The following is a 27777-nucleotide window of genomic DNA, read 5'->3' as shown; positions in this document are numbered from 1 at the left end:
GGTCCTGGGTGAGGGATCAGACAAAGAGTGATTCAGAAGACCCTTATGAAAAGGATATCGAGGGAACAGTTTACCCTGCTCGGGATAGGGTTACCGGGGCTGGAAGGTGCTACACCTGGAGACTCTGTTGTCCTGCTGGGAGACTTCAATGCTCATGTGGGTAACGACAGTGAGACCTGGAGGGGCGTGATTGGGAGGAACGGCCTCCCTGACCTGAACCCGAGCGGTGCTTTGTTATTGGACTTCTGTGCTAATCACAGTTTGGCCATAACGAACACCCTGTTCGAATATAAGAGTGTCCATAAGTGCACGTGGCACCAGGACGCTCTAGGCCGTAGGTCGATGATCGATTTTGTAATCGTATCACCAGACCTGCGACCATATGTTCTGGACACTCGGGTAAAGAGAGGGGCTGAGCTGTCAACTGATCACCACCTGGTGGTGAGTTGGATCAGGTGGCGGGGGAGGACGCTGGACAGACCTGGTGCACCTAAACGCGTAATGAGGGTGTGCTGGGAACGTCTAGCAGAGGCCCCAGTCCGCGAGATCTTCAACGCACACCTCCGGCAGAGCTTCAACAGCATTCCGAGGGAGACTGGGGACATTGAGTCCGAATGGACCACGTTCAGCGTCTCCATTGCCGAAGTTGCTGCATTGAGCTGCGGCCGCAAGGTGGTTGGTGCCTGCCGTGGTGGTAATCCCCGAACCAAATGGTGGACACCAGAGGTGAAGGGAGCCACCAGGCTGAAGAAGGAGTCTTATCGGGGTTGGTTAGCCTGTAGGACTCCGGAGGCAGCCGACAGGTATCGACAGGCCAAGCGGAATGCGGCTCGGGCAGTGGCTGAAGCAAAAACTCGGGTGTGGGAGGAGTTCGGAGAGGCCATGGAAAAAGACTTTCGGACTGCCTCGAAGAGATTCTGGCAAACCGTCAGGCGTCTCAGGAGGGGAAAGCGGTGCTCTACCTGCACTGTGTTTAGTGCTGGCGGAGCGCTGCTGACGTCGACTGAGAAAATTGTCGGGCGGTGGAAGGAATACTTCGAGGACCTCCTTTATCCCACTGACACGTCTTCCGAGGAGGAAGCAGAGTCTGGGGATGAGGGGAATGACCCGCCAATTTTCGGGGGTGAGGTCACTGAGGCAGTTAAACAACTCCTTGATGGCAGAGCCCCTGGTGTTGATGAGGTCCGCTCCGAGTTCCTGAAGGCTCTGGACGTTGTAGGGCTGTCCTGGTTGGCTGCAATGTTGCGTGGAGATCAGGGGCAGTACCTGTGGACTGGCAGACCGGGGTGGTGGTCCCCATCTTTAAGAAGGGGGACCGGAGGGTGTGTTCCAACTACAGGGGGATCACACTCCTCAGCCTCCCGGGGAAAGTCTATGCCAGGGTGCTGGAAAGGAGAGTTCGTCCGCTAGTCGAACCTCGGATACAGGAGGAACAATGCGGTTTTCGTCCTGGTCGCGGAACACTGGACCAGCTCTTTATCCTCTTGAGGATACTTGAGGGTGCATGGGAGTTTGCCCAACCAGTCTACATGTGTTTTGTGGACTTGGAGAAGGCATTCGACCGTGTCCCTCGGGGTGTCCTGTGGGAGGTGTTGTGGGAGTATGGGGTGTCTGGCCCATTGCTACGGGCCATTCGATCCCTATACAACCGTTGCAAGAGCTTGGTTCGCATTGCCTGCAATAAGTCGGACTCGTTCCCGGTGGGTGATGGGCTCCGCCAGGGCTGCCCTTTGTCGCCGGTTCTGTTCATAATTTTTATGGACAGGATTTCTAGGCGCAGCCAAGTGGCGGAGGGCTTTCGCTTTGGTGGCCTCAGAATCTCATCTCTGATTTTTGCGGATGATGTGGTTCTGTTGGCTTCATCGGGTGAGGGCCTCCAGCTCACACTGGAACGGTTCGCAGCTGAGTGTGAAGCAGCGGGAATGAGGATCAGCACCTCCAAATCTGAGGCCATGGTTCTCAGCCGGAAAAGGGTGGAGTGCCCACTCCGGGTCGGGGATGAGTTCCTGCCCCAAGTGGAGGAGTTCAAGTATCTTGGGGTCTTGTTCACGAGTGATGGGAGAAGGGAGCCGGAGATCGACAGACGGATTGGGGCTGCAGCTGCAGTAATGCGGACGCTGCACCGGTCCGTGGTGGTGAAAAGGGAGCTGAGTGTAAAAGCGAAGCTCTCAATTTACTGGTCAATCTACGTCCCTACCCTCACCTATGGCCACGAGCTGTGGGTAGTGACCGAAAGAACGAGATCGCGGATACAAGCGGCAGAAATGAGCTTCCTCCGAAGGGTGGCTGGCCTCTCCCTTAGAGATAGGGTGAGAAGTTCGGCCATCCGGGAGGGGCTCAGAGTAGAGCAGCTGCTGCTCCACATCGAAAGGAGCCAGCTGAGGTGGTTCGGGCATCTGACAAGGATGCTTCCTGGGCGCCTCCTGGGCGAGGTGTTCCAGGCATGTCCCACCGGGAGGAGGCCCCAGGGCAGACCCAGGACACGGTAGAGAGATTATATCTCTCGGCTGGCCTGGGAACGCCTTGGTATTCCCCCGGATAAGTTGGAGGAGGTGGTTGGGGAGAGGGAGGTCTGGGCCTCTTTGCTTAGGCTGCTGCCCCTGCGACCCGGCCTCGGATAAAGCGGATGAAGATGGATGGATGGAGTAAAGTAAGGGATTACTATTGCAAAAACGGTAATTAGATTACCGTTACTTTCCCGTAGGAACGCAGTTACTGCGTTACTAAAACTGTGATTTTTTGTGAGAATGTCTCATGACAGTGACGTAAGCGAGTGTGACGTTCGTGACAACAGCTGTGTGCAGATCAACAGTGGATCATATATCGAGTGCAGGAGAGAGTATCAGCGTGCAGCGTTTAAAGCGTGGAAGTACTGACCTTACTTTGAGTTTGATTCCATAAAAAGTGACAAAAACATTAGTGTCCATCGTGCGTGGGAAGAAAACTTCTTTTTACAGCAAAAAACCCCCTAAACTTCCAAGCAAGCACCGAGTAGCTACGACGTAATGGGAAATTCACAGAGAAACTCGCGGATTCTTCCACTGACCACTGCGGCACACCTGCACCAGGGTAAACCTCCGCGTACCCCCAGTCCTGCTTTACAGGTGAAAATAGAGCAACAGGACCACTGAGTCTTTGATTTTATTTATTTTCTGCTGTGTTTTACTTGCATCTATTTGAAAGACTGAGTGTAAACACAAAAAATATTTTTATTTTATGTGCTGGAATGTGCAGAAAGGTTCAAGGTTCTTTATTTGTCACATGCAAAATAGGTTTAAATGTTAAACAAATTTCTTCAAGTCAGAGAATGTTGCATAGAATTTCATTTTTGCTTGAGGCATAAAGTTAAAAGATTAAAACTGATAAAACAAGTTTAAAAAAAAGAAACTTTTCCATTTGATTACATTTTGTATGATGGATTATGTAGAAAAAGTAGAATTGGGCTAAAAGATCTATCGCTTTATCACCTATTCAGATTGTAAATCATGTTTTTAAAAAGTAACTAAGTAACTAAGTAATTAACCCCAATTTGTCCTAAAAAAATGGTCACACTATTGGTCCTAAGGCCACAAAACGGCCCCGCCCTAAAAAGTGCAATAAAAATATTATATATTCATTTTTTTCCACTTTAAATTGGTCAGTCTTTTAAAACTACTTCTCCCTGAAATATTCATATAAAGTTTTAATTATATTTTCGTTGTTTAAACCCTTTAAATCCCAGTTTAATTACATGAGCGCGCTGTTTTTTTAGCCCTAAAAAACAAAAAAAAATTAATATTTTCAAAAAGAACATTTGAAGTAATATTTGATTGTTATTATAATTAGGCCTTTAGATGGTCCAAAGATTGGCACCAACATTCATTTTGACCTGCCATTATTTTTTTTGCAGGAGCACATTAAAAAAAATGCATCCTAAGGACAATTCCCCAAAAAGTGCTATAAAAACTTTATATATTCATATTTTCTTTCACTTTAAATTGGTCAGTCTTTTAAAACTACTTCTCCCTGAAATATTCATATAAAGTTTTAATTATATTTTCGTTGTTTTAACCCTTTAAATCCCAGTTGTATTACACGAGTGCCCTGTTTTTTTAGCCCCAAAAAACAAAAAAACCCTAAATATTTTCCAAAAAAAACCATTTGAAGTAATATTTGATTGTTATTATAATTAGGCCTTTAGATGGTCCAAAGATTGGCACCAACATTCATTTTGACCTGCCATTATTTTTTTTGCAGGAGCACATTAAAAAAAATGCATCCTAAGGACAATTCCCCAAAAAGTGCTATAAAAACTTTATATATTCATATTTTCTTTCACTTTAAATTGGTCAGTCTTTTAAAACTACTTCTCCCTGAAATATTCATACAAAGTTTTAATTATATTTTCGTTGTTTTAACCCTTTAAATCTCAGTTGTATTACACAAGTGCCCTGTTTTTTTTAGCCCCAAAAGCACACAGCACACACGTCAGATACCACGTGACAACAAATATATAATTTTCTGTTGATTAAAAAAAAAAAGAACCCTCTAAAAGCCCTAAGGGCAGAAAATGGTCCCGCCCGAGCAGCGGGCCAAGCTGCTGCTGCACGCCGGGAATGAGTCTCCCTCTCCTGCGGGTCTGTCTCGAGCAGCCCGCTGGAAAGGTGTATTTTCGAGCAGGCGTCAAATGTGAAACAAGGGCGCCACCTGGTGGACAAATAAAAAAATTACAACTCTAAGGCCCCTAGTCCAAAACGAAACTGAAAGTGGAAACATGATGATTACATTAGCGGTAATTATTTTGCAGTGAAAAATAGCGTTTATAATGGGTTTCAATGGGGCACACATCGACCACTTGGCACAATAGTGTAAGTTTATCTGTAGCTTAGCCACTGAACCTAATTTAAGGAAGTCAGACTGAAATTTTAAAATTAAATGTAACCGAACTTTTTTTTGGAAAATCTGGCTATATTCCATTCAAGACAGTGCAAATGGCTTGGATACGAAGAACACAAAAGCCACAAAAAGGTCCCAAGACAATCTACGGGTTTTAATTACTTTTGAAAATAAGTAATCAGTAAAGTAACTGGATTACCTTTTGGGGGAAGTAATCAGTAATTAGTTACTGATTACTTTTTTCAAGTAACTTGACCAACACTGGTTGTGGGTGGCTGTAGCTCAGGTGGCAGAGCAGGTCAGCCACTATTCAGAAGGTCGGTGGTTTGATCCCAGGCTGCACCCTGGCTGCATGCCAAATATCCTTGGGCAAGATACTAACCCCATGTTTGCCTACTGGTGGTGGTCAGAGGGCCCGGTGGCGCCTGTGTCCGGCAGCCTCGCCTCTGTCACTGCGCCCCAGGGCAGCTGTGGCTATAATGTAGCTGCCATCGCCAGTGTGTGAATGTGTGTGTGAATGTGTGTGTGAATGTGTGTGTGAATGGGTGAATGACTGAATGTAGTGTAAAGCGTCCTATATACAAATGCAGGCCATTTACAAATGCAGGCCATCAAACAGCTAACTGATCATCTGCAGAGGAATGGCTTATTTGAAGAGTTTCAGTCAGGTTTCAGAGCTCAGCACAGCACAGAAACAGCTTTAGTGAAGGTTACAAATGATCTTTTTATGGCCTCTGATAGTGGACTCATCTCTGTGCTTGTCCTGCTAGACCTTAGTGCAGCATTCGATACTGTTGACCATAATATCCTATTAGAGCGATTAGAACATGCTGTAGGTATTACAGGTACTGCGCTGCAGTGGTTTGTATCATATCTATCTAATAGACTCCAGTTTGTGCATGTAAATGGAGAGTCCTCTTCACACACTGAGGTTAATTATGGAGTTCCACAGGGTTCAGTGCTAGGACCAATTCTGTTTACATTATACATTAAACAGGCAGTATCATTAGAAGACATAGCATACATTTTCACTGCTATGCAGATGACACCCAGCTCTGTCTGTCCATGAAGCCAGATAACACACACCAATGAGTTAAACTGCCGGAATGTCTTAAAGACATAAAGACCTGGATGGCCGCTAACTTTCTGCTTCTTAATTCAGATAAAACTGAGGTTATTGTACTCGGCCCTGAAAAGCTTAGAAATATGGTATCTAACCAGATTCTTACTCTGGATGGCATTACCTTGGCCTCCAGTAACGCTGTGAGGAACCTTGGAGTCATTTTTGACCAGGACATGTCCTTCAACGCACATATTAAACAAATATGTAAGACTGCGTTCTTCCATTTGCGCAACATCTCTAAAATGAGAAATATCCTGTCTCAGAGTGACGCTGAAAAGCTAGTTCATGCATTTATTACTTCCAGGCTGGACGACTGTAATTCATTATTATCAGGATGTCCAAAAAACTCCCTGAAAAGCCTTCAGCTGATCCAAAATGCTGCAGCAAGAGTCCTGACAGGGACTAGAAAGAGAGAGCAGATTTCTCCTGTTTTGGCTTCCTGTTAAATCCAGAATTCAAAATCCTGCTCCTCACATACAAGGTCTTAAATAATCAGGTCCCATCTTATCTTAATGACCTTGTAGTACCATATCACCCTATTAGAGCGCTCCGCTCTCGCTCTGCAGGCCTACTTGTTGTTCCTAGAGTATTTAAAAGTAGAATGGGAGGCAGAGCCTTCAGTTTTCAGGCCCCTCTTCTGTGGAACCAGCTTCCAGTTTGGATTCAGAAGACAGACACTATCTCTACTTTCAAGATTAGGCTTCAAACTTTGCTTTTTGCTAAAGCATATAGTTAGGTCAAAAACTGACCGTGTGCAACTTTCAAATACTTGCTGGGCATGTCAGTTGTGATCAATTAGTGCAGTTCTTGAGACACTGACTGCCATTTTGGAGTGCCTGCTACCTGCCATAGGATCCCCCATAGCTGTTGGTCTCAGAGCAAAGCTCTACAAGTTCTCAGCAGTCTTTGCACTACTGAGGTTTCACACTTCTGTCTGTAACCGAAGGACTCCACAAGTTCCTGTAGAAAGAGACTTTAGACCTGGCAGAAGCTTTTATCTGCAAACAAGCTGTGTGTGACACACTTAAGGACAAACACTCAGGTGCATTTGCCACAGAGCTGTATGTGAAAACCAAGGCCCTGTGCAACACCCACAGTATCCCTGAACCAGGTGCCAAGACGAGGCAAAAACAGAAGAAAAGGGAGGATTTTGTGCTGGAGGCAACTGTGGGTTCATGCACTGAATGGACAACTCAGTCACATCGGAAAGAGTGTTACTTTTCCCTTGTGTGGATCAGATGGTTTGCAAGCTTCATCAAAGATTTTCCAGTGTAGATGCAGGGCTACTAAAAGGCAACTCTTCTGTTTTCTTTTCATTAAAATTTAAAACATTTAAGGCCAAATAAACTCTAATGTCATCTAACATGCCAAGAGTGGGCATCCTTCTGCCTCAGGGGCAAATAACTTTGGCAGTCATCAGTGTAACGATGACATGAGATTGATGCCTTCTAAGGATGGAACCCAGAGGCAATAAATACTGCAAAAAAAGCAGTGGCCCTAAAATTAAGCCCTGTGGGCCTAAACCAATTAAGTGCAGTGCCACCAATGCCCACTAAATCACTTATCGAAATATTAAAATATTGTGGTCCAGTGTGTCAACGGCAGCAGTTAGGTCAAGCAACACCAGAACAACATGGTTACCAGAATCACATGTTGTTATGGATCTTTAATAATGCAGACTCTGTGCTATGAAGTGTTTTAAAACCTGATTGAAAAACCTCCAGGATGCTGTTATCATCTAGAAAATATTTCAGTTAACAAAATACAATTTTCTCTAAAATGCAGGAAAGAAAAGCAGTTTGGAAATAGCCCTATAATTAGCCAATAGAGTGTGATCGAGGCCAGGTTTCTTAAGCAATGGCTGCAACTACTGCATGTTTGAAATTTGCAGGAACCACACAGCTAATAATGGCAAGAACAGAGTGCTCTGTACTAGGACAGGATCACGGTGGGGGGAGCTGGTGAACCACATCCTCTAAAAGGGAGAAAGTCACAAACTCAAACTGAGTAAAAACAGCAGAGTCAGGAGCCATGGTGATGACAATCTTTTCAAGATTACCTAGCGGTAGTCTTTTGTGTTTGAAATTTGAAATGACACCTTTTTCCATCTGCGTTCTGCTCAGCGACGTTCCCTCTTGGTAGAGCATACTGAGTCTACCCTGTCTTTAATACTCGAATCAATGCTGATCTGAAATCACAACAGGAAATATACTGGTTGGTTTCATTAACAAACATTTATTCAAATAGTTGAAACAGTGCACAGTTTGTCTTCTACCCTGATCATCGTCCTCTGGACACACAGAATCCAGTGGTTGATTTTGTGTGTGAGATGCTAGATCCAATGATTTATGCAATCAACACTTTGTAGTATTTGACTGTAGCACAATATCACAACAAGTGAACTATTATAACTCAGCTGACTGTAAATGCATTTTTCTGTGTAGAATTCATACAGCTGATCACATCAGAAAACATTTATTCACCCAGGGACAACACAAGAGTCTACACACGGAGAGAGTATTCATTCACAGTTCTACCCACTGGATTTACATTTCTACCCGTGTGCTACATTTACTTTACTTTGGATTTGACCTTTGGGACAGCTAAATCAGGAAATAAAGTAACTAAATTTTGTGTAAATATTCATGTCATTTTTCTTTATGGCAAACTTTTATTTTAATTTATTTAAGAGAGTGAGGATAGGATTGCTTTGACCTAAGCTTTACTCTAAAGAATATAATGTGTAATTCTCACCATCGCATCTTTTATATAAAATTTTGTAAACGTGGCAATGTTCAGGTGACATCACACAGGCTGGTTTAATAAATGTCATAGGGGGGGGGGGGCAATTCTGATGTTTTCCTTTGAAGGTGTTAAGAGGCTAATGTAAAATTCATTGGTGCACATTCATTGCACAGCTCTGAAAGTGAGAAATGAAATCATTGTGGAAGTGCCACAAAATGTTGTTCTTCTTAAGGCTAATCCTGGCTGACTCAGAATTTAAAGTCCCCACAGACTCCCACATTAAAATGACTAAGTGACCCACTCACTGCTGGTGCACTCCAAGGTTCAGCACATATATTATGAACAGAAGGTGTATTCTCTTTTCTTGGTACCATTTTCCCTAAATGTAATCTTTACTTTCACTGTTTTCTCAATAACACCCACTTATATGTCTCCTGCAGGCCTCATTCCTCCCCCCACCTTCTCTAATTTTCTTAAGCTCAAAGAGGATAAAACTGAAATCCTTCTCATCTGCACCAAATCCAACCTACTGAAGGCAAATCATTTCATTCTCCCTACTGACAGCTCCGCGATTTCCTGTTCACCTCAGGTAACGAGCCATGGTGTCATCCTAGATAGCTCACTATCCAATAAATCTCACAACAACGATCTCACCCATTCTGCCTACTTCCATCTACACCACATTAACCGATTACTTTCTTCTCTTTCCACCCAGTCTACGTCCATTCTTGTCCAAAGTCTCGCTACCTCCCGCATTGACTATTGTAATTTTCTCTTACATGGTTTCCCCCAAAAATCCCTCCATAAGCTGCAACTGGTTCAACTGCTTGCTTTATTACCAGAACCCCCTCCTACCAGCACATCAACCCCTTCCTTCAGGAACTTCACGGTAGTATTCAAACTTCTGCTCACCTTCAAGGCCCGTCATAACCTCGCTCCTCCTTTCTGACCTGTTAAGCACTACCTCTTCGCTCACTTTGATCTTCCTCTTTCCAAATTCCTGTGCCTTCTTTCCACCTCAGCACGATGGGAAGCAGAGCATTCAGCTGCTCTGCTCCCAGGCTGTGGAACTCTCTACCCCCTGATATAAGAAGCATTGGTTCTCTCCCCCAGTTTCAACTCAAACCTGCTGTCCAAGTCTGCATATTCACTGTGAACTTATTGTTTATTTTATCTTCTTTTTTATTGTTCTTCATTTTGTCATTGTTCTACTATGTGTTTTACCTCTTTTTTAAGCATCCTTGGGTGTCTTGAAAGGTGCTTTTAAATAAAATGTATTATTATCCATCCATCCATCCATCCATTCGCTTCCGCTTATCCTTTTCAGGGTCGCGGGGGGCGCTGGAGCCTATCCCAGCTGTCATAGGGCGAAAGGCGGGGTACACCCTGGACAGGTCGCCAGTCTGTTGCAGGGCTAACACACAGGGACAGACAACCATTCGCACTGACATTCACACTCACATTCACACCTAGTGGCAATTTAGATTATCCAGTTAACCCATCCCCACAAGCTGCATGTCTTTGGACGGTGGGAGGAAGCCGGAGTACCCGGAGAGAACCCACGCAAACACGGGGAGAACATGCAAACTCCACACAGAAAGACCTGATGGTGGAATTGAACTCAGGACCTTCTTGCTGTGCGGCAACAGTGCTACCCACCGTGCTGCCTGTATTATTATTATTATTATTATTATTATTATTATTATTATTATTATTATTATTATTATTATTATTATTATTATTATTATTACAGTCCATTTTTCCAAACTCGCAAAATACTCCTTGAGCAGGAGGAAGTCACAGGTTTTTCAGACCGTGGTTCAATTTTGGGAACTTAATCTTTTCTGTTGTACATGGTTCGGTTTAGGAAAGGTTTGTGTTCTTAAGTGTTGTACTTTACCGTAAATATGGAAAAAGATTTAAATGTCATTTTTATGTGGTGCCAATGGGTTCTGAAGATGTGTTCATGTGTTCATATGGGGTGGCTGTAGCTCAGGTGGTAAAGCAAGTCACCGTTAGGAGGGTTAGGTGGTTAAGTGGTTAGGTGGTTCAATCCTAGTCTGCTCCAGTCTGCATGCCAAATATTCAAGATACTAACCCCAGGTTGCTTTCCGATGCATCCATCAGAGTGTGAATGTTAGTTAGACAGCACTAAAAACGTAGAAAAGTGCTTGTATGAATGGGCGTGATTGGGTGAATGAATGAGTTGTACAAAGCATTTTGAGTGCTCAGAGTAGAAAAGCGCTCTATAAAACCAGCCCATTTACCATATGTGATGTGCCTGAATGGCAATGGCTGGTGAGAACCAGTGAGGTTGAGGGTTTTGTCTTTTTGCAGGATTTGGTGCTAAGAAACAACAGGAAAAATATTTGCAAAAAGTGGCACTGCAGTTGTGCTTTTCACTGAAACCTTTCACCCTCATCACAGACTTGTAACCTGTCCAGAACGTACCATGGTTGTACAATGGTAACATTCAAACAGTGATAGCAAAGATAGAAATGCCCCTCCATGAACAGCAACCTTACCATGCTATAGGGATTTATTTGTCACAGTGATCCCAGTGTTGCTGGGATTTTTTTTTCTGTGGCAGGGGAACAAAATCCCAGGTCCTGGGTGAGGGGCCAGACTAAGAGTGATTCAGCTGACTGCTGTGACAGGAAAAAAAAACAAGGCCAAGACCAACAAAGGCCCCAGTCCGGTAGATCTTCAACTCCACAGACCAGAACAGTATTCGAAGGGAAGCTGGAACACCAAGATTATGCAGACCATGTTCTGCATCTCATTTGCTGATTTGCAAGATAATTGGTGCCTGTCATGGTGATAATCCCTGAAGCAGATGGTAGAATGTCCACCAAAGTGGAAACTTCTAAGCAGATCTCTGTTTGTTTTTAATCAACAGTCACAATAACCGTGATAATGGGAGAGATTTCAGAATCACCATAAAATACAATTATTGAGAGAATGTGCATACACTGGCTTCTACACAGTATAGAGTATTAAAGAAAAGTACCTGGATTAGTTTTGATAGAAATAAATTGCTCAATGGCACAAAATAAATTTGCAGCGAACATGATGCTGCTCTTGCATTCGTGGAAAGATTGGTCCACACATTTTACACGCTTAGTCATGTAAAATCACATTTTTTATTTCCATCGTGATAATTATGCTGAGGTATTACAATTTTCTTTGAAATTTGTTACACATAGCACCTGTAAATGAGGGTTGGTTATATATATATATATATATATATATATATATAGGGCTGTTGGGCAATGCTACAAGTGAATCCTGACATCCTGAATGACATCCTGCTGTGGGGGCTCTATAAATTTGACATTTTATTCAATTTTCTTTGTAGTTTTGTTGTGTGTGTGTGTGTGTGTGTGTGTGTGTGTATACTGTTGTATATCTAATGTGACTAACTTGAAACGTTCCATGCTTTCATAGTAAATATTCCAGTTGTTGGTCACCAATATTTACAAAAAACCCAAAAATCACTAGTCTGGTACCAGGAAAAAAAAAAAACATCTTCAAAAGTGATTGTCATTTAGCAAAACACAGATTGTCACCCATTTTATTCATCTATATCTGCTCTTATGTGGATCGAGCATTCATAACATAAAGTACATACAACTTTTACTTTGTGTGTTTCTTTGTTTCTCCAATATAATCCGGTCTTTTAAGTCTGACGTCATTAACCGTGCCTGGGCTCAAACTCTGCTTCAGGCCCCAACGTCAAACAAACACTGCAGCATCACTGAGAGTTAAAAACTGTTTAAATTCTTTCATCTGTAATAAAATGATCAGTGTTGCTGCTCTACCAGGTGTAACAATTAAGTTTAACATCCAGGCATCCATGAAAACAGAATTTATTAAATTTAACAGAGTTTGAAGTTAGCAGGAAGTTAGCTCGCTAACTTCCACCTAAACATAATATAGCATGTTCTGACTGAGAGATTTCTGAAACAATTCAAACCTGCAGCTCTGTTATCACTTCCAACATAAATGAAGACAGAAAACTAAACAGCAGTGACGTTTGTAGGGTTACTGAACAATGTTTCCTCTAATGTTTCACGTGTCTGAGCGAACACACAAACTCCCAGAGCGTCCCTTGGACCACTGTGAGCAACAGCAGACGTGTGCACTGTGGTCACGCCAGCATCGAATCCATCCAAGGTTTATTAAAATAATCAAAGCACAGCATTTACATTTATGTTAGACTTTTGTTTTTGTTGTCTTTGCTCACAGGCTTTCGAGCGTTTTCCTTATAAAACGCTGTTTTTAACCTTTTTTCCCGCAGTAAATATAAACAACGACAGTATTCAGGAAGAAACTCTGGTTTTACGCGGCCGATCAACACAATTTAAAAACTGGTATAAAGTCCACACTTTGTCTGTCAGTTGTTCCGTCTGTCCTGCTCACATCTCCAATGGTTGTACACGTTGTCATTAACATGGCTTCACTCCACATCAGCCGCTTTGCTAAAACACCGGCACATAAGGACGCTGTCATAGCCTGTCAACCACGTTGATTAGCTGTGTATATACGAATGTGAATCGCATCATTGGCTGGACTACGGGATAAGGTGGCATCGTTCTAATCCCATACGGGAGCAGCCAGTCACTGACTCACACTGCAAAACAGAATTGTTAAAGTATTAATTTTAATTTCAATTCAGGTTAGATTTTTTTTGTGTGCAACGCAGATTTTCTGTGCGCAGAGACATGCCAGCAGTGCGCAATTGCGCATGTGCGCAGCTTAGAGGAAACATTGTTATTGAAGTTGGGCTAGCTGGTATATAATGATGTGCTACATGATCACTAGCGACACAGCTACGTTAGCATAGCATAAACACAGTGAAGCTGGAGGATGAACGCTAACTTTTTTCCACTCGATAAAAGTTAACGTGAGTGTTCCTGATGGTTAGGAACAAATGTAATCACATGGCAGGATGCTGTAAACGGACCAAACTTCAGCCAGGAGAACAACTGAGATAATCCATCCACAATACGAGGTTAGTCATTAATATACTGCTGCATGGGCTGGGCTGTAGCTACATCGTAAGGTTTTAAAAACTGAGCTTTAAAAGGATTAGCAGTAATAAAAATTGAGAGAGGCCAACAGTGATCACTGACTGTTTTTAAGGGCTTGTTGAGATTAAATAGAACAAGATAGAAAGCATTAAAACATGTTAAAAACACAAGAGCCTTAATAAATTCAGAGTAGTTTGGGCCCAGAAGCAGGATTCATCACGTCATCACCTAAAGACCAGATTTGTAAGGTGTCTCTATCAGTTAACGAGACTGTAATTAAAATTACTTTTAGATGTGTTAAATGCAAAATAACCTCAGAAGTTATAATTCAAATTTTAACAAAGGGTACGTGACATTAAAATTATGGTGCAACACATGCTTTTACACTGCTATAGATCTGTGCCTGAAAATGCATAGGTTTTTTTCCCCTTGTTTTGCTAGGACATTATGGAGAAAGTGGACAGGAAAGCAAGTCGAGAGAAGGGACACGACATGCAGGGACCTGGAGCAGATTCAAACCCAGGCCTGTGCTGTAGCCTTTTAACATGTGGGCCACCTGCTGAAATGGGTGAGCAATTTAGGGACTGTAGACATGGTTTTTATATCCAAACTCTAGGTGCTGAATATTCTGTTACTTTATTGTGAACAAAAAGTTAAAGTGTTTCACTAAAAGCTACAAAGACAATTTAAATCAACCTGCCACGTAGGGAAGGAGACTTGAGGTTAATTGCACTGCCTTTTTAAAAATTTACTAATTACCTCTCAGTATAAAGAAGAAGATTTCACCACTTTGCTGCCTTGTTGTGCTTAGATCTGGGACCCACGTGGAAGTCCAAATATAGGTAGAGGATATAAAGACAAAATTGGGGTTAACGATATACGTTGTACAGTAAACACTTATTTCAGTGCAAGTCACAGCATATTTGACGTCATAGCTACAGAAGGAATGCTAAGCACACTTATGGTTTAAACAGTGTTTTGTTGAATATGTGGAATTTGTACAGAAAAGAGACAGAATATAAAAGTTCTCTCTTTCACATGTCATTCTTTAACGCTTTATGAAATATTACATTTTGCATCTATTGGGATTTTACATTATGTCATGTAGTACGTGAACTGTTTTGGGGGGTGTAGCACCATACACAGTATTTACAGTTCAGAGAACGAAACATTGGTTTTACGGCTATGATACAAGTATTTTTAGTAGTCTGCTACACTTTCATTGTTTCTGCGCTACTTTTTTGTGGATGTTTTTATCCAAAACACTATAAAAAAGGTTCCACTGGCAGAGCATCTACATTACAATAGGGAGTGATCACAAAAGTACACAGTGATTTCTACAACACTTAAAAGGTTGTGCTTTAGTGTAAACACTTACAAAAATCATGCTGACTAAAACCCTTTCTTTTATTTTATTATCATATTTGGGGATTCCTTAAAAATATTGTTGCATCTCATCAGTGCTGAGTTTTTTATTATTTTAGTCCTTGTAAACAGGAGTAATAGATGTTCCCTTGTAGAAAATATTCCGAGCATTATCTGGGCTGTTGGCTCTCTCTGGAATCAGGATGATGTTATTGACTTTTCTTTGTAGTGTGGACTCTCGACTTGAGGTGACTGAAGGGGTTTCTGAAGCACTCTCTCCACCTTCGCCACCACCTCCTCCAGACCCAGAAGTGCTTCCATCACCTGGAGTTACCCTTATAGTAGAGAGGCCCTGTGGTTGAACCCTCTGCTCTGACTGCCCAGTTTTCTGCGTGTGAACTGTAATTATGGGTGGGGTGCTAATGGTGGCGGTGGTAGTAACAATGTGATTGGCACGCTTTCTGTCAATAGATCCTTCACGTATTGAGTCAGAGCTTTCTGAGTCTCTGTTCAGATCATTGAGCTCAAAAGACTGCCTCAAACACCCACTTGATGCTCCCCCTACACCAATCGTCTCTGTACCTCCACCAGCTCCAGTGCCGTGATCCAGGGATCGCCACCTCCATGTTCCGCTTCCATCTGTAGATGGAGCTTGGATCACTGGTCTGCTGTTTTCGGGGTGTGCCTCTACTCTGACAATTGCACCAGTGCTCCCTGAAATACTGCCTGATGTGCTGCCCAATGAGCTGGGCCCTGTGGTGTTGGTGGGGTCTTGATCAGTAAGTGCCCTGTAGTGAGCAGTGCCTTGGAAACTCCCTGTGTTGTTGCACGCCATGCTGCTTTCATCTAAGCTTTTGGAATGGGTCTGTAGAAGTCCTTGCTGTTTAGACATAGCAATCACTTGCATGATTCGAGGTTGGAGATTCTGCCCATTTTCATTAGTCCTGCAGGTTGCAGTCTTCTCTGCAGCTCTTTGCCAGGTAGCCTGGATAGTGCTGTTTGTTGTTGACATCCCCTCTTTTCCTCCTCTGCCTCCCACTGTCCTGTCAGAGATGGCATAACTTTCATGACCTTCCTCTGGTATGTGGACCAGTTGAGAAGACCCAGGTCGAGGCTGCATGTTTATCCTAGCTCCTCCAGTGATACCACTACAGTTAGTGGGTAAAGTGGTACTAGCACCTGTGGCCAGTTTGGCCATATATGCATGGGCATCAAAACCACCATTCAGACCCATTGCAGATGGCTCAGAGCTTGATCGGAGCTCCATGCTGCCATGATGGTGTGGATGCTGGGAGGGTGGCCCTGATGACGAGTCTACAGACGAGGAGAATGAATCTGGGACCTGAAGAGAACACTTATGAGTGTTGTTCTTACTTTTCCATTGAGACAAAAGCTGCTTTGAGCGGCTAGAGTCCATGGAGGCATGGTGGAGGGTGGCAGCATGGCGCCTAGCTGCCTCTTCATATGCTGCCATAGCCTGTGGGGTGTGGACCCGAGGGAGAGTGTGACTAAAGGTCATCATGGCATCTTTGCTGTGGGGGCTGTGTGGGGATATCACTTCCACATCTGCACTAGAGCGCTTCAGGCTTCCATCGGGCCTCTGCTGCTGAAGACCTCGGTGAAGCAGACCCTCAGAATGGGAGATGGGGATGGTAGGCTCCCCAGATATGCTAGCTTTCATTTGCAGGTGGTTGAGGACAGCTTCCTGGCTAATATGTGGCAAGGAGCAAGGTGGGCAGTGCACAAGTGCAGGAGGACTGCTGCTGGTCTCCTCACTAGACTGAAAATTTCCAACTGCATACAATCCCTGGCAACAGAGAAACAGAGAAACACTTCTAGGTTCTTTTACTTAAAACCTAATATGATATTAATATGATTTCATGCTTGATACCTGGATTCTGATTTTGGATAGGCTAGTGTAAATTAGGGCTGCCATTATTAGTCGACTAGTCACGATTACGTCGACTATCAAAATCGTCGACGACTGATTTAATAGTCGACGCGTCGTTTGAAGCTTTGTAAGATCACAAAAGACGCAGGAATAAGTAGCAGGATTTAAGAGTGTAATAACGGACTGAAACAGAAGATGGCAGCACTGCATGTACAAGGATGCCAGCTGCCGTTAAACCCCGAAAAAGAAGAAGCAGCTGTGTCCCAGAATTCATAGCGCAGCCCTGCTCAGTTTCCAACAATGGCGGCAGCTACTTAGTTTTAATATTACTCTTATTATTCTTTCTGGGTCACAAAATAAACGTTTAACATATTTTCAGGCGAGAATGTAGCTGTGTAAACCTCAAATATCTGCTCAGTTTATCAAGACACCACATATTTTCAAAAGCGCTCCGACGTTTTCGGAGACGTCTGTTACCCACTAGCTCGATAGCGAGCCGGGGGCGAGGCTAGCTAGAGCCGTGAGAACACCAGACTCCCGGCAAATCATTTTCAAATCCACCGCCGTCTTTCGCTACTCAGGTTAAATATATATGAGTCACTTAGATAACTCAAAAATGTTATTGTTTGGCTTTTTTCAGTATTTTATTTGTTCCTGAGTAAATCGGTTTGGCTGAGATTAAAGTTATAGTTTTTACACAGCTGAATAAACGTCAAGCAGACAGCTGATTATCAGAAGTGTGAGATGCTGAGAATTTACTCCGGTGTCCTGTTATATTTTAGATAGCAAGAGTTTATTAAACTTCACCGAAACAATCTGCAGATTTCATTAAAATTGAATAAACTATCATCTTGTCTTTATTTTTAGTTAGCACAGACCTTAAACACTTAAAGCTGTAAGCTAATGATAGTTATATAAGAGCAGATGCTGCTGGTGCAATAAGCTGTACTTTTACGTTCAATGGATGATGATCTGATTAGTCGACTAATCGCAAAAATAATCGGTGACTAGTCGACTATCAAAATAATCGTTTGTGGCAGCCCTAGTGTAATTTGGGCAGGGCCTTGTAACTACAGTAATACTACCCTTTTTATTACAAGCGATTTCAAGTGTGTGTATAAATTAAGGAAAAACAGAAAATACTTCTCATGGGCCTTCAGGATGGGTCTATTGTTGAACTGGATGGATTCAGGTCCCTTAATCCCACCCATAACACTGTGAACAATTTAGTCGGTTCAATGCTTTATACTACATTGAAAGCCCCAGTCTTTCATGAGACTATTTGATCGAGTGCTTTGATGTGAGAAAAAATCCCACTGGCTTTGGTGATTGTCTAACTCAATTTGAATCCAATTAAATCTCATACATACCTGATAAAATATCTAACCTTGATTTAAATTAAGTTGGTTGAAAACTTAAAAGCAGCCAACACGTGTCTCCAAACATAAACTTTTATTATGATGAGAACATCTGTACCCATAGTGGCAAAAACCACATCTAATTCCATACCAGATAGACAGCAACAGCACCTCCAAGTAGAAAGCCCAGGTAGACGTCCATTGCATGGTTCTTGTATTGAATAATCCTGGTCAAGCCACAAATGATGGCACTCATAATAAAAGAAAAGACGAGCAGGGGCTTAAGTAGCTTGGATGAGTCCGTCAGAGTGCTGTTGAAATACATCTGCAACATACAGCAAATACAATACTGGTTTTATTTATAGCCTTAAGCTTATTGGTTTTTGTCATATACGCTTAGGGAGGTAGCATACTGTGGGTCTGTCTCAAAATACTACCATTTCCCCCAAACAATAAAAACAAATTTATGGACTGCACAGCTAAGGAATGAGCTGAAGCTATGCTCAGCTGAAGCTGATACAATTGATTTTGAACAATTTCAGCACTTTGTACAATATGTCTCATTCACCAATATAAGTGCATTCTTCCTATGTCTAAATACAACAATTTTCACTTTTGCTGCTCAAAGCATCTTCCATGAGGAGTCTAAGGAGCTCGGAAAGAAAAGTGTCTGGACTTCTTTAAGTTTCCTTGAAGTTGTTTCATCCGAGAAGCTTCTTCAGTTCTAAGAGCAACTGGTGTAAAGGGTCCCAGATTTAAGGTCCATGGGAGTGTCCCCCCATGAACGTCATGGACCCCCTAATGATCCTCTCCCTAATCACATGAGCCAAGGTGTGAAAACGGGTGTAGGTCACAATCAGCCAGGGTTTTGGGTGAGCTCATTGTGAAACCTAGCCCCACCCCATCTTGTGATTTCCTGAGGTCAAATGCTCTAGGATGTGTGCGGAGGGAAGGATCTCAAAACGGGATTATAGATGGCAGACAGTTGGTGTCGTAAGCCCCGCCTCTGTTCAAAGATGGTCGCTCACAGAGGACATAGATGGCTTCTTTCACCCTTCTTTCAAACCATTGGTCTTCTCTGTCCAAAATGTGAACAATGGCGTCCTCAAAAGAGTGACCTTTGTCCTTTAGATGGACAGCTGAGTCTTGTCCCGTCGAGATGGACTTGACTGTCCATCTGCATCTAAAGGACCAAGGTCACTCTTTGTCCAGATCCTTTTCTTTTCAAGCTCCTTAAACTACGATAACCTGGATGACTGAGAACCTTCACAGACATATTCCATAAGGAGAAAAACTCATTTTACATTTTAACTGAAAAGAAAGCCTGTTTGGTTCACAGAGGGTTGAGTTGTTTGTTATGTAACTGATAAAAAAATAAGAAGATAAGTTGAATTGAAGTTTTTTTGTTAAGTCAAATAAACAACGGTATCCTAAGAAGATGTGAGGGACTTCTGCTGTAACACTGGGGATCACCATTTGCACGAGCTCAAAACATCACTCACCGAAACATAGACGGCAGCAAAGGATGCCAGAGTAGCATGCTGTGATGGGAAGGATTTCCTGCAAGAGACAAAAGAACAAAAACAAATTCATCCAAGATTCACCTCAGCAGGAGAGCAGGAGGTAAAAAGAAACACAACTGGCCTGAGATATCAAAAACAAAATCCTACACACTATCTTAGGGACTAAATGACTGAACCAAAACTGAACCTCATTTCATGTGCTCTGCAGTGTTGGGAAGGTTACTTTTAAAATGTATTCCATTACAGATTACATGCTCCAAAATGTATTCTGTAACGTATTCCGTTACGTTACTCAATGACAGTAACGTATTCTGAATACTTAGGATTACTTAATATATTATCATGCTTTTTACAACAACGTGAATGTACTATTGCTGTGTGATTTATTACTATTACTGAAGGTCCGCGACTCCGAACTGTAGTAAAGGGACCTCTTGTCATGGTTGGCTGTGTGGCAGGTGGGTAAGCAGGAGTGGTGGATCCAAAATGCAGGACTCAGACACAGAAGTTCAACTTAAAGTGCAGCTTTATTGCTGTAAAACCTCTTACTAACTAGACTCACCAAAAGACAAACAAAAACGCTGGTGGACTAAAACACTGAAGCAGAAATACTGAGCTGGAAACAAAAACACTGGTAACACGGAGGGAAAACACACACAGCTTGTTGAGGGTGCGACGCAACACTGACTCAGAGAAACACAGGGACTAAATACACTGGGAAGTAACGAGGAGAATGAGACACAGAAGGAGAGCACAGCTGGGGGAAATTAGAACTGACGAGACAAGCAAAGCAGGACACATTCACATAAGACACGGACCTTCAAAGTAAAACAGGAAGTATCACACAGAGACGCGAACTTGACACAGTGGAGACAGCAACTAAGAAACACAGAGACATAAACCATAAGGCAGAGGACTAAGAACCGAGAGACACAGAGGGGAACCCAAACATGCAGACACAGACTTACACAGAACAGAGGGGACATAGAGAAACATGAAGGGCAAGGGATCGAAACAAGAAACCATAGAAACTCACACCAAGTACAATAATACAAAAATCACAAAGAACTAAGACGCTGGGTCAGGAGACCCAGGACCGTGACACCTCTGACTAATACGGCGGGGTCCCTGTTGGCTCGTAGCCGAAAACTAGCTTTACTTTGTTGTGTGGGTCAACATTTCTTGACAGAGAGACGCGTTGAAAGGCTGCTCCAACGGAACTTATTGTTTCGGAGGAAAACACGAACACGGTGTACAGTCGAGTCTTAATAGCTTACTTACAACTGGGCTCGTCAGGCACTCTTCTTGGCTGCAGTGGTTATTATTATATTTACATGCTTCCAGCTCCCGTTTTTCCTCGATGACAGCTCGTACCTTTCCACTCCCCTTTTTCTCCCTCCTCGCGCTCACAGACCCATAACGTGTATGGCAGTCCATTCTCCCTGCAGCACGGACTACACTGCCCATGATGCTACATTCTTTAGAGCTATGCTTGTAGCATTCTGCCTGTTAGCTTAGCACAACAACAACAACAACAACGACGAAAAGGCGCTCTCTCACCCAGGAAACACACAGTCACAGAGAGAGAGAGAGAGAGCGTCGCCCTGTAACCATGGCAACCGTAACGCTGCCTAGAACAACAGAACAACAGTCAAACAAACCCAAACAGTCCTGACCCGCGACAAAATGAAACAGGAAAGTACCGCAGTGTAATCCATTTATTTCAACAAAGTAACTGTATTCTGAATACCACCTTTTTAAACGGTAACTGTAACGGAATACAGTTACTCATATTTTGTATTTTAAATACGTAACGGCGGTACATGTATTCCGTTACTCCCCAACACTGGTGCTCTGCAACATTGCAGTCATATGTTTACTAATGAAACACATACAAGCATAGAGACAAGGCTTGCCTAAGGCTACTATTGTTGTAAACTGGCCTATATAAACAAAGCAGAACCAAATTAAGCTAGCGTTATAAACTGCAGAGTGCTACAGAAGGAAAGTGAATCTGTAGCTTTGTTTCTCACTCTGCTCCATCCATGACCTACTTATGACAGCTCCTGATATTAAAGCCTCATGCTAACTCCTGACTCTGCATATGTGCACATTGGTAAGTGTTGGTGCATTTATGGAAACATAGTTGCACAGTTGCAACATCTGTGGTGTCATGCAAATTGCATTAAGGGTTTGAAAACAGATAGCACAGCTTATGTCAGCACTAGAAGTGGGTCAACTCTAGTGCTGACATAACCATTATAATTATACCTGCAATAATCTCATTGTAACACAAGTGTTACAATGTATGTCAGTTTAAAACTGAGGTTTCAATACAAAACGTAATAAATAATACAAAAGACATGCATAATATTTAAAGCTGGAGTGCAATAATCATTTGAAGCCTCCTTTAAACCAGTCGTAGTAGTAGCGTCCAAAAAGCACCTCTTTGGCTCTTGGAACACATGCAGGAAGGAACAGACCACTGTCTCTCTCAGAGGGGGAGGAAGTCCAGTTGTAAACTTAGAACAACACATACAGCACATACACACAGTTGTGCTGCTTTAAAAGAAATTCTGTCAGATACAATCAGAATCAGAAAGGGTTTTATTGCCAAATGTTGAGCAGGTTTACAACATTAGGAAATTGCTGCGGTGCTTCAGTGCAAACATACTGTCATAAAAATATAAAAATAAGAATAAGAATTAAAAGTGCTAAGTGGATAGATATATACATGATATATACATGAGTGCAGGTGGTGATCAATATTAGAGAGGTTAAATGTTTGTAATGTTCATTCTGTAAAATCTGTCTATTCACCATCTCTTCAGAGAAACTTGTCTCTTCTGCTTCAGCTTTTGTATTTTCTTTCTAATTAACAATCAGAAAATGATACTTCAGCCTTAGGGGACATATACGAAGAAAACCATGGCATCTGAAAATAAAGTACCCGTTGAAAACACATAACATCCTAGAAATTGTGTGGTTGTTTTTTTTGTACATCTTTTGTACAAACAAGTATTTGTTCAAGTTACTTGATTACTGGTAATTGTAATCATGTTGATGACAAATTGATTTTTCCAGTTGGTTTTCCAATTTAAATTGTTTTTTTTCCCTTCTTGTATAATGACTAGGATATCATTTTTCTTGTCATTACTGCTCAGGGCAGTTCTCATGACATAAATGCTGCATTTTGGGGGGAGTTATTCTCTTCTATACCAACTGGTCAGTAAGAAGTAGTGAGCCTGTTTTGAAAATGTAAGGAGTAGAAAATATATATTTATGTAAAATGTAGGGAGCAAAAGGAAAAACGTTTGTGTTTATTGTTCAGTTCTACAAAGCAGATGTGACGAGACTGTGCACCCTTGTAATGTGAGGCCTCCCACTGCTATGTGGTGTCTATAGCTCAGGAGGCAGAGCAGGTCGTCTGCCTTATTAGAAGGTTAGTGGTTGGTAGTTCAATCCCTGCATGCTCCAGTCTGCATACCAAATGTATTTGGCCAAGAAAATAACTACAAGTTGTTCTCTGGTGCATCCATCAGAGTATAACTCTTGCATAGAAAAAAGTGCTTGCATGAATGGGTGAATGAGGCAAAAAGTACTCAGGTGGAGTAGAAAAGCACTTTATAAGAACCAATCCATTTATGCAGTGATACCCCTCCTAACATCTAAAATACTTCTATTTTTTTATAGCTGCATCTTAAAGGACTATGGTTGTCACTAGAGATGGCACGATACCACTTTTTTATGTCCGATACCGATATCATAAATTTGGATATCTGCCGATACCGATATGAATCCGATATAGTGTTTTTTAATCAACAAAACTTTTTTTTTTAAATATCTTGCTGCATTTTGTATAACTTCATACTCAAGTTTAAAACAACAACTACACTAAAGCTATTCTGTTATACCTGTATGCAAAAAAAATAAATTTCATAGTTCAGCAATACTGATCAATCTAATAAACTTAGACCTACACCATCCTCCCTATTCTGGTATTTTAAAGAGTACTTAGCGTAAATATTAAGCAACCTAACTAATAGGGTTCCAACTCCCAGCAACAACAAAAATAAATAAATAAAAAATAGGGAACCACCCCTCACGCTCCACCTCATGATGCTTAATCAACGTAATCAACCTTAATTTGATGCAGTGTGACAAAAAAATGCACAGAAATCAATTATTTTTCAAGAAATATTAAATAGATTCAACATCTTTCTTCAACAAAATTGCAGACTGCACAGATGGTACCTTCCCAAAGGAAAAAGTACTATAGCTTACTAGGGTATATATATTAGACTTAATAGTCACTATATACAGTAACTGACTTCTATTCCTTTTACATCAAATTAAAACTTTGGGTGTCAGATAATTATTTATTAAAAGCTCGACATTTTAAATGAGAATAAGAAAGAAAAGTATGTCTTTGTGCCCCCTTTTCCCAGTTAATGCCCTATCGGCCCCCCTGGCTAAACTTTGCTAGATCCGCCCCTGCACAGTTACCAGCCGTCAGCTACGTAGAAAAAGATCCTGGTGTAGAAAGTAATATTAAATAAATTCTAACAACAGCTTATCAAGCTTAAACGTGCTGCTGTTGTTCAGCCGCTGGTTTCCTCTTTCTGGTGCAAAGTGGACCAAAAACAAACAAGAGAGACGGACTCGCGACAGAAAAGCCGATCAGCTGATCGTTAAGCAGTTTCATGATTGAAGTAGCAGCCGGAGAGCGAGAGGCAGTCGCTCGTTAAGCTTAACGTGGGAATGCTTTACAAACATTCAGAGATGGACTTACACACTTGCTTTACTTCTCTCGGGGATAACTTTGTCGGAGATGAAATGCCAGGTTGCTAGCGAAGCTCCACATGCTATCCAGACCACCGACAGGTCCCGCATGCCACAGCCGCTCTATCACGTGATGCATACTGCTCCGAGTGCTAACGTTCTGAGGTGAGTTACGGCGTGTTGCAAGTTTTGCGAGGTGCTTTCGTGATATTTAATGGATCGGATTACATTTTTTATTTTTCTCCGATATCCGATCCAGTAATTTAGGTCAGTATCGGACCGATACCGATACGTAATATCGGATCGGTCCATCTCTAGTTGTCACATTACTAGATATTTAAACTTCATGCCAATGTCTAGGAAAATACTTGATACAGAATACCATTTTTGATACCACAGGGAAGATTATTACCACATCCTGCAACAACAGAAGTTATTATTAATTAGATTGAATTAAAAAGTATTTAATAAAAAAATATGTCAACAATTTCATTGCAGGTTGTGAAGGTGAAATATATTCTAGAACAAGTTGAAATTATTTATTGCAGAAGAAGCACATTATGCAAATGGTAATAATGAATTTGTGTGGTATTACTTATGTTACAGTAAAGAGTGCATTGTGCATTCTTAAAGTCGTACATGTTGAATTGAACTGAGTATGTCGTCTGTTCAAAGCCTCTCCCAGTCAGTGCTGTTCTCCATGCTTGTCTCACTGTACATGATGTTATTAGCACTTTAAAGGTGATCATTTAGGACTCTAACAAGTTGATTTGTTTACATTTGGCTATCTTAATTTTTAAGTGAGATGTGCGTTTTGACTTTATATACTTTATGCATATAAGGCAACTGTTTCCTTTTGCAATATTTTTGTGTGACGTGTTTTTCTGTGTTTTAATAAAAGGGGAACAAAGCACATTTAAGTCAACCTAAGATGATATTTGTTCATTTTCACATCGCCTTACTGAGGTAATGCGAAGTGAAACATGCTTCTTTTACTCCAAAGCACCGGAGCACTCAAAGCTTTACAGAACTTGCCTCATTCACCTATTAACACAAGCACTTTTTCTATGGGTATGGATAAGTATGGTATCGGAAATCATGACCAGAAAAGTCCAGGTTCCATCCATTTTAAGCATGTGAATTACAATGTCTTGTCTTACTTATATTGGAATAAGCATGTACAGATTCCAAAAAGAGGAGGTTGTATCTAATCTAAATTTTTGTCTTGTAATGATTAAACACAGAGTCAATACAGTACAAGTGTAGACAGGGCAGTCACTTGAGACTGTGAGACCAGACTGGCCAACCTGCGCGCTGCATGAATAGACTACAACAAAGCCTATGACTCAGTGCCTCACACATGGATCCTGTAATGCCTTGAACTGTACAAGATCAACAGGAAGGGCCTTCATCAGGAGGATTGGGAAGTGGCGAACAAACTCAGCCAGATCATTACCAAGACTGGCTACGGATACCAAGTATGGAATGGTGGATTCTGTTGTAGCAAATGCACTTAGCCAAGAAAATGGACAGGAACAATAGTCATCATATGAGACTTCAAAAAAAGGGGGTACAACACAAAAACCTGACATCAGAGCAAGATATATAATGGCTTCCCAAAAACTTTTCATTTTCTAGCTAAACCTGAGTACATTCCATCTCTACTGCAAAGGATTCTGGGGAATGCAGTTTTCACAACCTTTCACTACCTCACTGACCGCTCACAGTATGTGAGAACTCAGGGCTGTGTGTCGGACAGGGTCGTCTGCAGTACGGGGCCCCACAGGGAACGGTTCTGGCTCCGTTCCTCTTCACCATCTACACTGCAGACTTCTCTCACAACTCCACCCAGTGCTTCCTGCAGAAGTTCTCTGATGACTCTGCAATAGTTGGCCTCATCACTGATGAAAACTGACCCATGGCCTTGTGGACTGGTGTCAGCAGAACTACCTCCAGATCAACACTAGAAAAACCAAGGAGCTGGTGGTAGACTTCCACAGGCACAAACATCCTCCACTGCAACCACTGAACATACAAGGTACATTGAGACTGTGGACAGCTACAGGTACCTTGGTGTTGATCTCACCTAAACTTACAAATTATCATACCATTTTTAAACAAAACAAAATTTTTTTTATTATTTTATCATCACTCATTCTTACAGACAAATATCGTCCAAAGCAACAATATTTTAAGGTCCATATCAGGTTAAAACTTTAATATTTCGGCATTACGTTCAGCCATCTTGGATGGACTTCCTCTATTTTTCTTTTTCCAAAGCACTTAAAACAATATTACACATCAGCCACTAGAGGGAGCTCTAGTGCAGTGTGCAAAACTGTATAATCCAGTGTAATTTATAAAAGGCAGAACATGGTACATTGTTAAAAAAAAAGAATGCACCGGCCAACTCAGCAACACCAAAAGACCATGATGACCACACAACATGACCTACTCAGTCAAGAAAAATCTTTGGGTAGGGGAAATCAAGATTAACTTGTACTAGAAGGATGGTAAGAGAAAGGTATAGAGATGGAAAAGAACACTCATGATCTGAAGTATATCACAGCATTATTGCATGGGCATGTATGGTACAAGGTGGAACTGTTTCAGTAATGTTTCTTGCTGATGTGACTGCTGATAGAAGTAGCAGAATGAGTTGTGAAGTGTACAGGCTCGTACTTTCTTCTCAGTTTCAGTCTTATTCATATTGCAAAAACAGCTCAAGAGTTTCTTAAGGCAAAGAAAGTCATTCACCTGATCATAATTCAAACGAGCATGAAGATAAATCACAGGAAACACAGTATCGTGTGATATTTGTAGCTGGTCATTTAAGGTGGTCATTGGTGGGGCGATCGTGGCTCAAGTGTTGGGAGGTCGCCTTGTAATCGGAAGGTTGCCGGTTCGAGCCCCGGCTTGGACAGTCTCGGTCGTTGTGTCCTTGGGCAAGACACTTCACCCGGTGCCTACTGGTGGTGGTCAGCTACTACAATGTAGCTGCCATCACTGATGGGTGGATGACTGGATGTGTAAAGTGCCATGGGGTCCTTAGGGCTAGTAAAAGTGCTACACAAATACAGGC

General features: G+C 42.1%; 1 protein-coding gene across 1 annotated transcript in view; it reads right to left on the bottom strand.

Moving 5' to 3' along the window:
- Nucleotides 1–15256: 15256 nt before the first annotated feature.
- The window catches only part of plppr4b (phospholipid phosphatase related 4b), a 50519-nt gene continuing 37998 nt past the window's right edge, over nt 15257–27777 (bottom strand). The window contains exons 5-7 of the mRNA XM_085361878.1: nt 19893–19950; nt 18542–18715; nt 15257–16948 (exon numbers count right to left, since the gene is read on the bottom strand). Coding sequence (XP_085218004.1) covers nt 15257–16948; nt 18542–18715; nt 19893–19950 — 1924 coding nt within the window. The remainder of the gene's footprint in view (nt 16949–18541; nt 18716–19892; nt 19951–27777) is intronic.

The sequence above is a fragment of the Diplotaxodon limnothrissa genome, linkage group LG9, assembly GCF_057381915.1.
Source record: "Diplotaxodon limnothrissa isolate DT_005_m linkage group LG9, D_limnothrissa_male_GT1.1, whole genome shotgun sequence".
Classification (NCBI taxonomy): domain Eukaryota; kingdom Metazoa; phylum Chordata; class Actinopteri; order Cichliformes; family Cichlidae; genus Diplotaxodon; species Diplotaxodon limnothrissa.
This window is presented reverse-complemented; position numbering and strand designations above follow the sequence as displayed.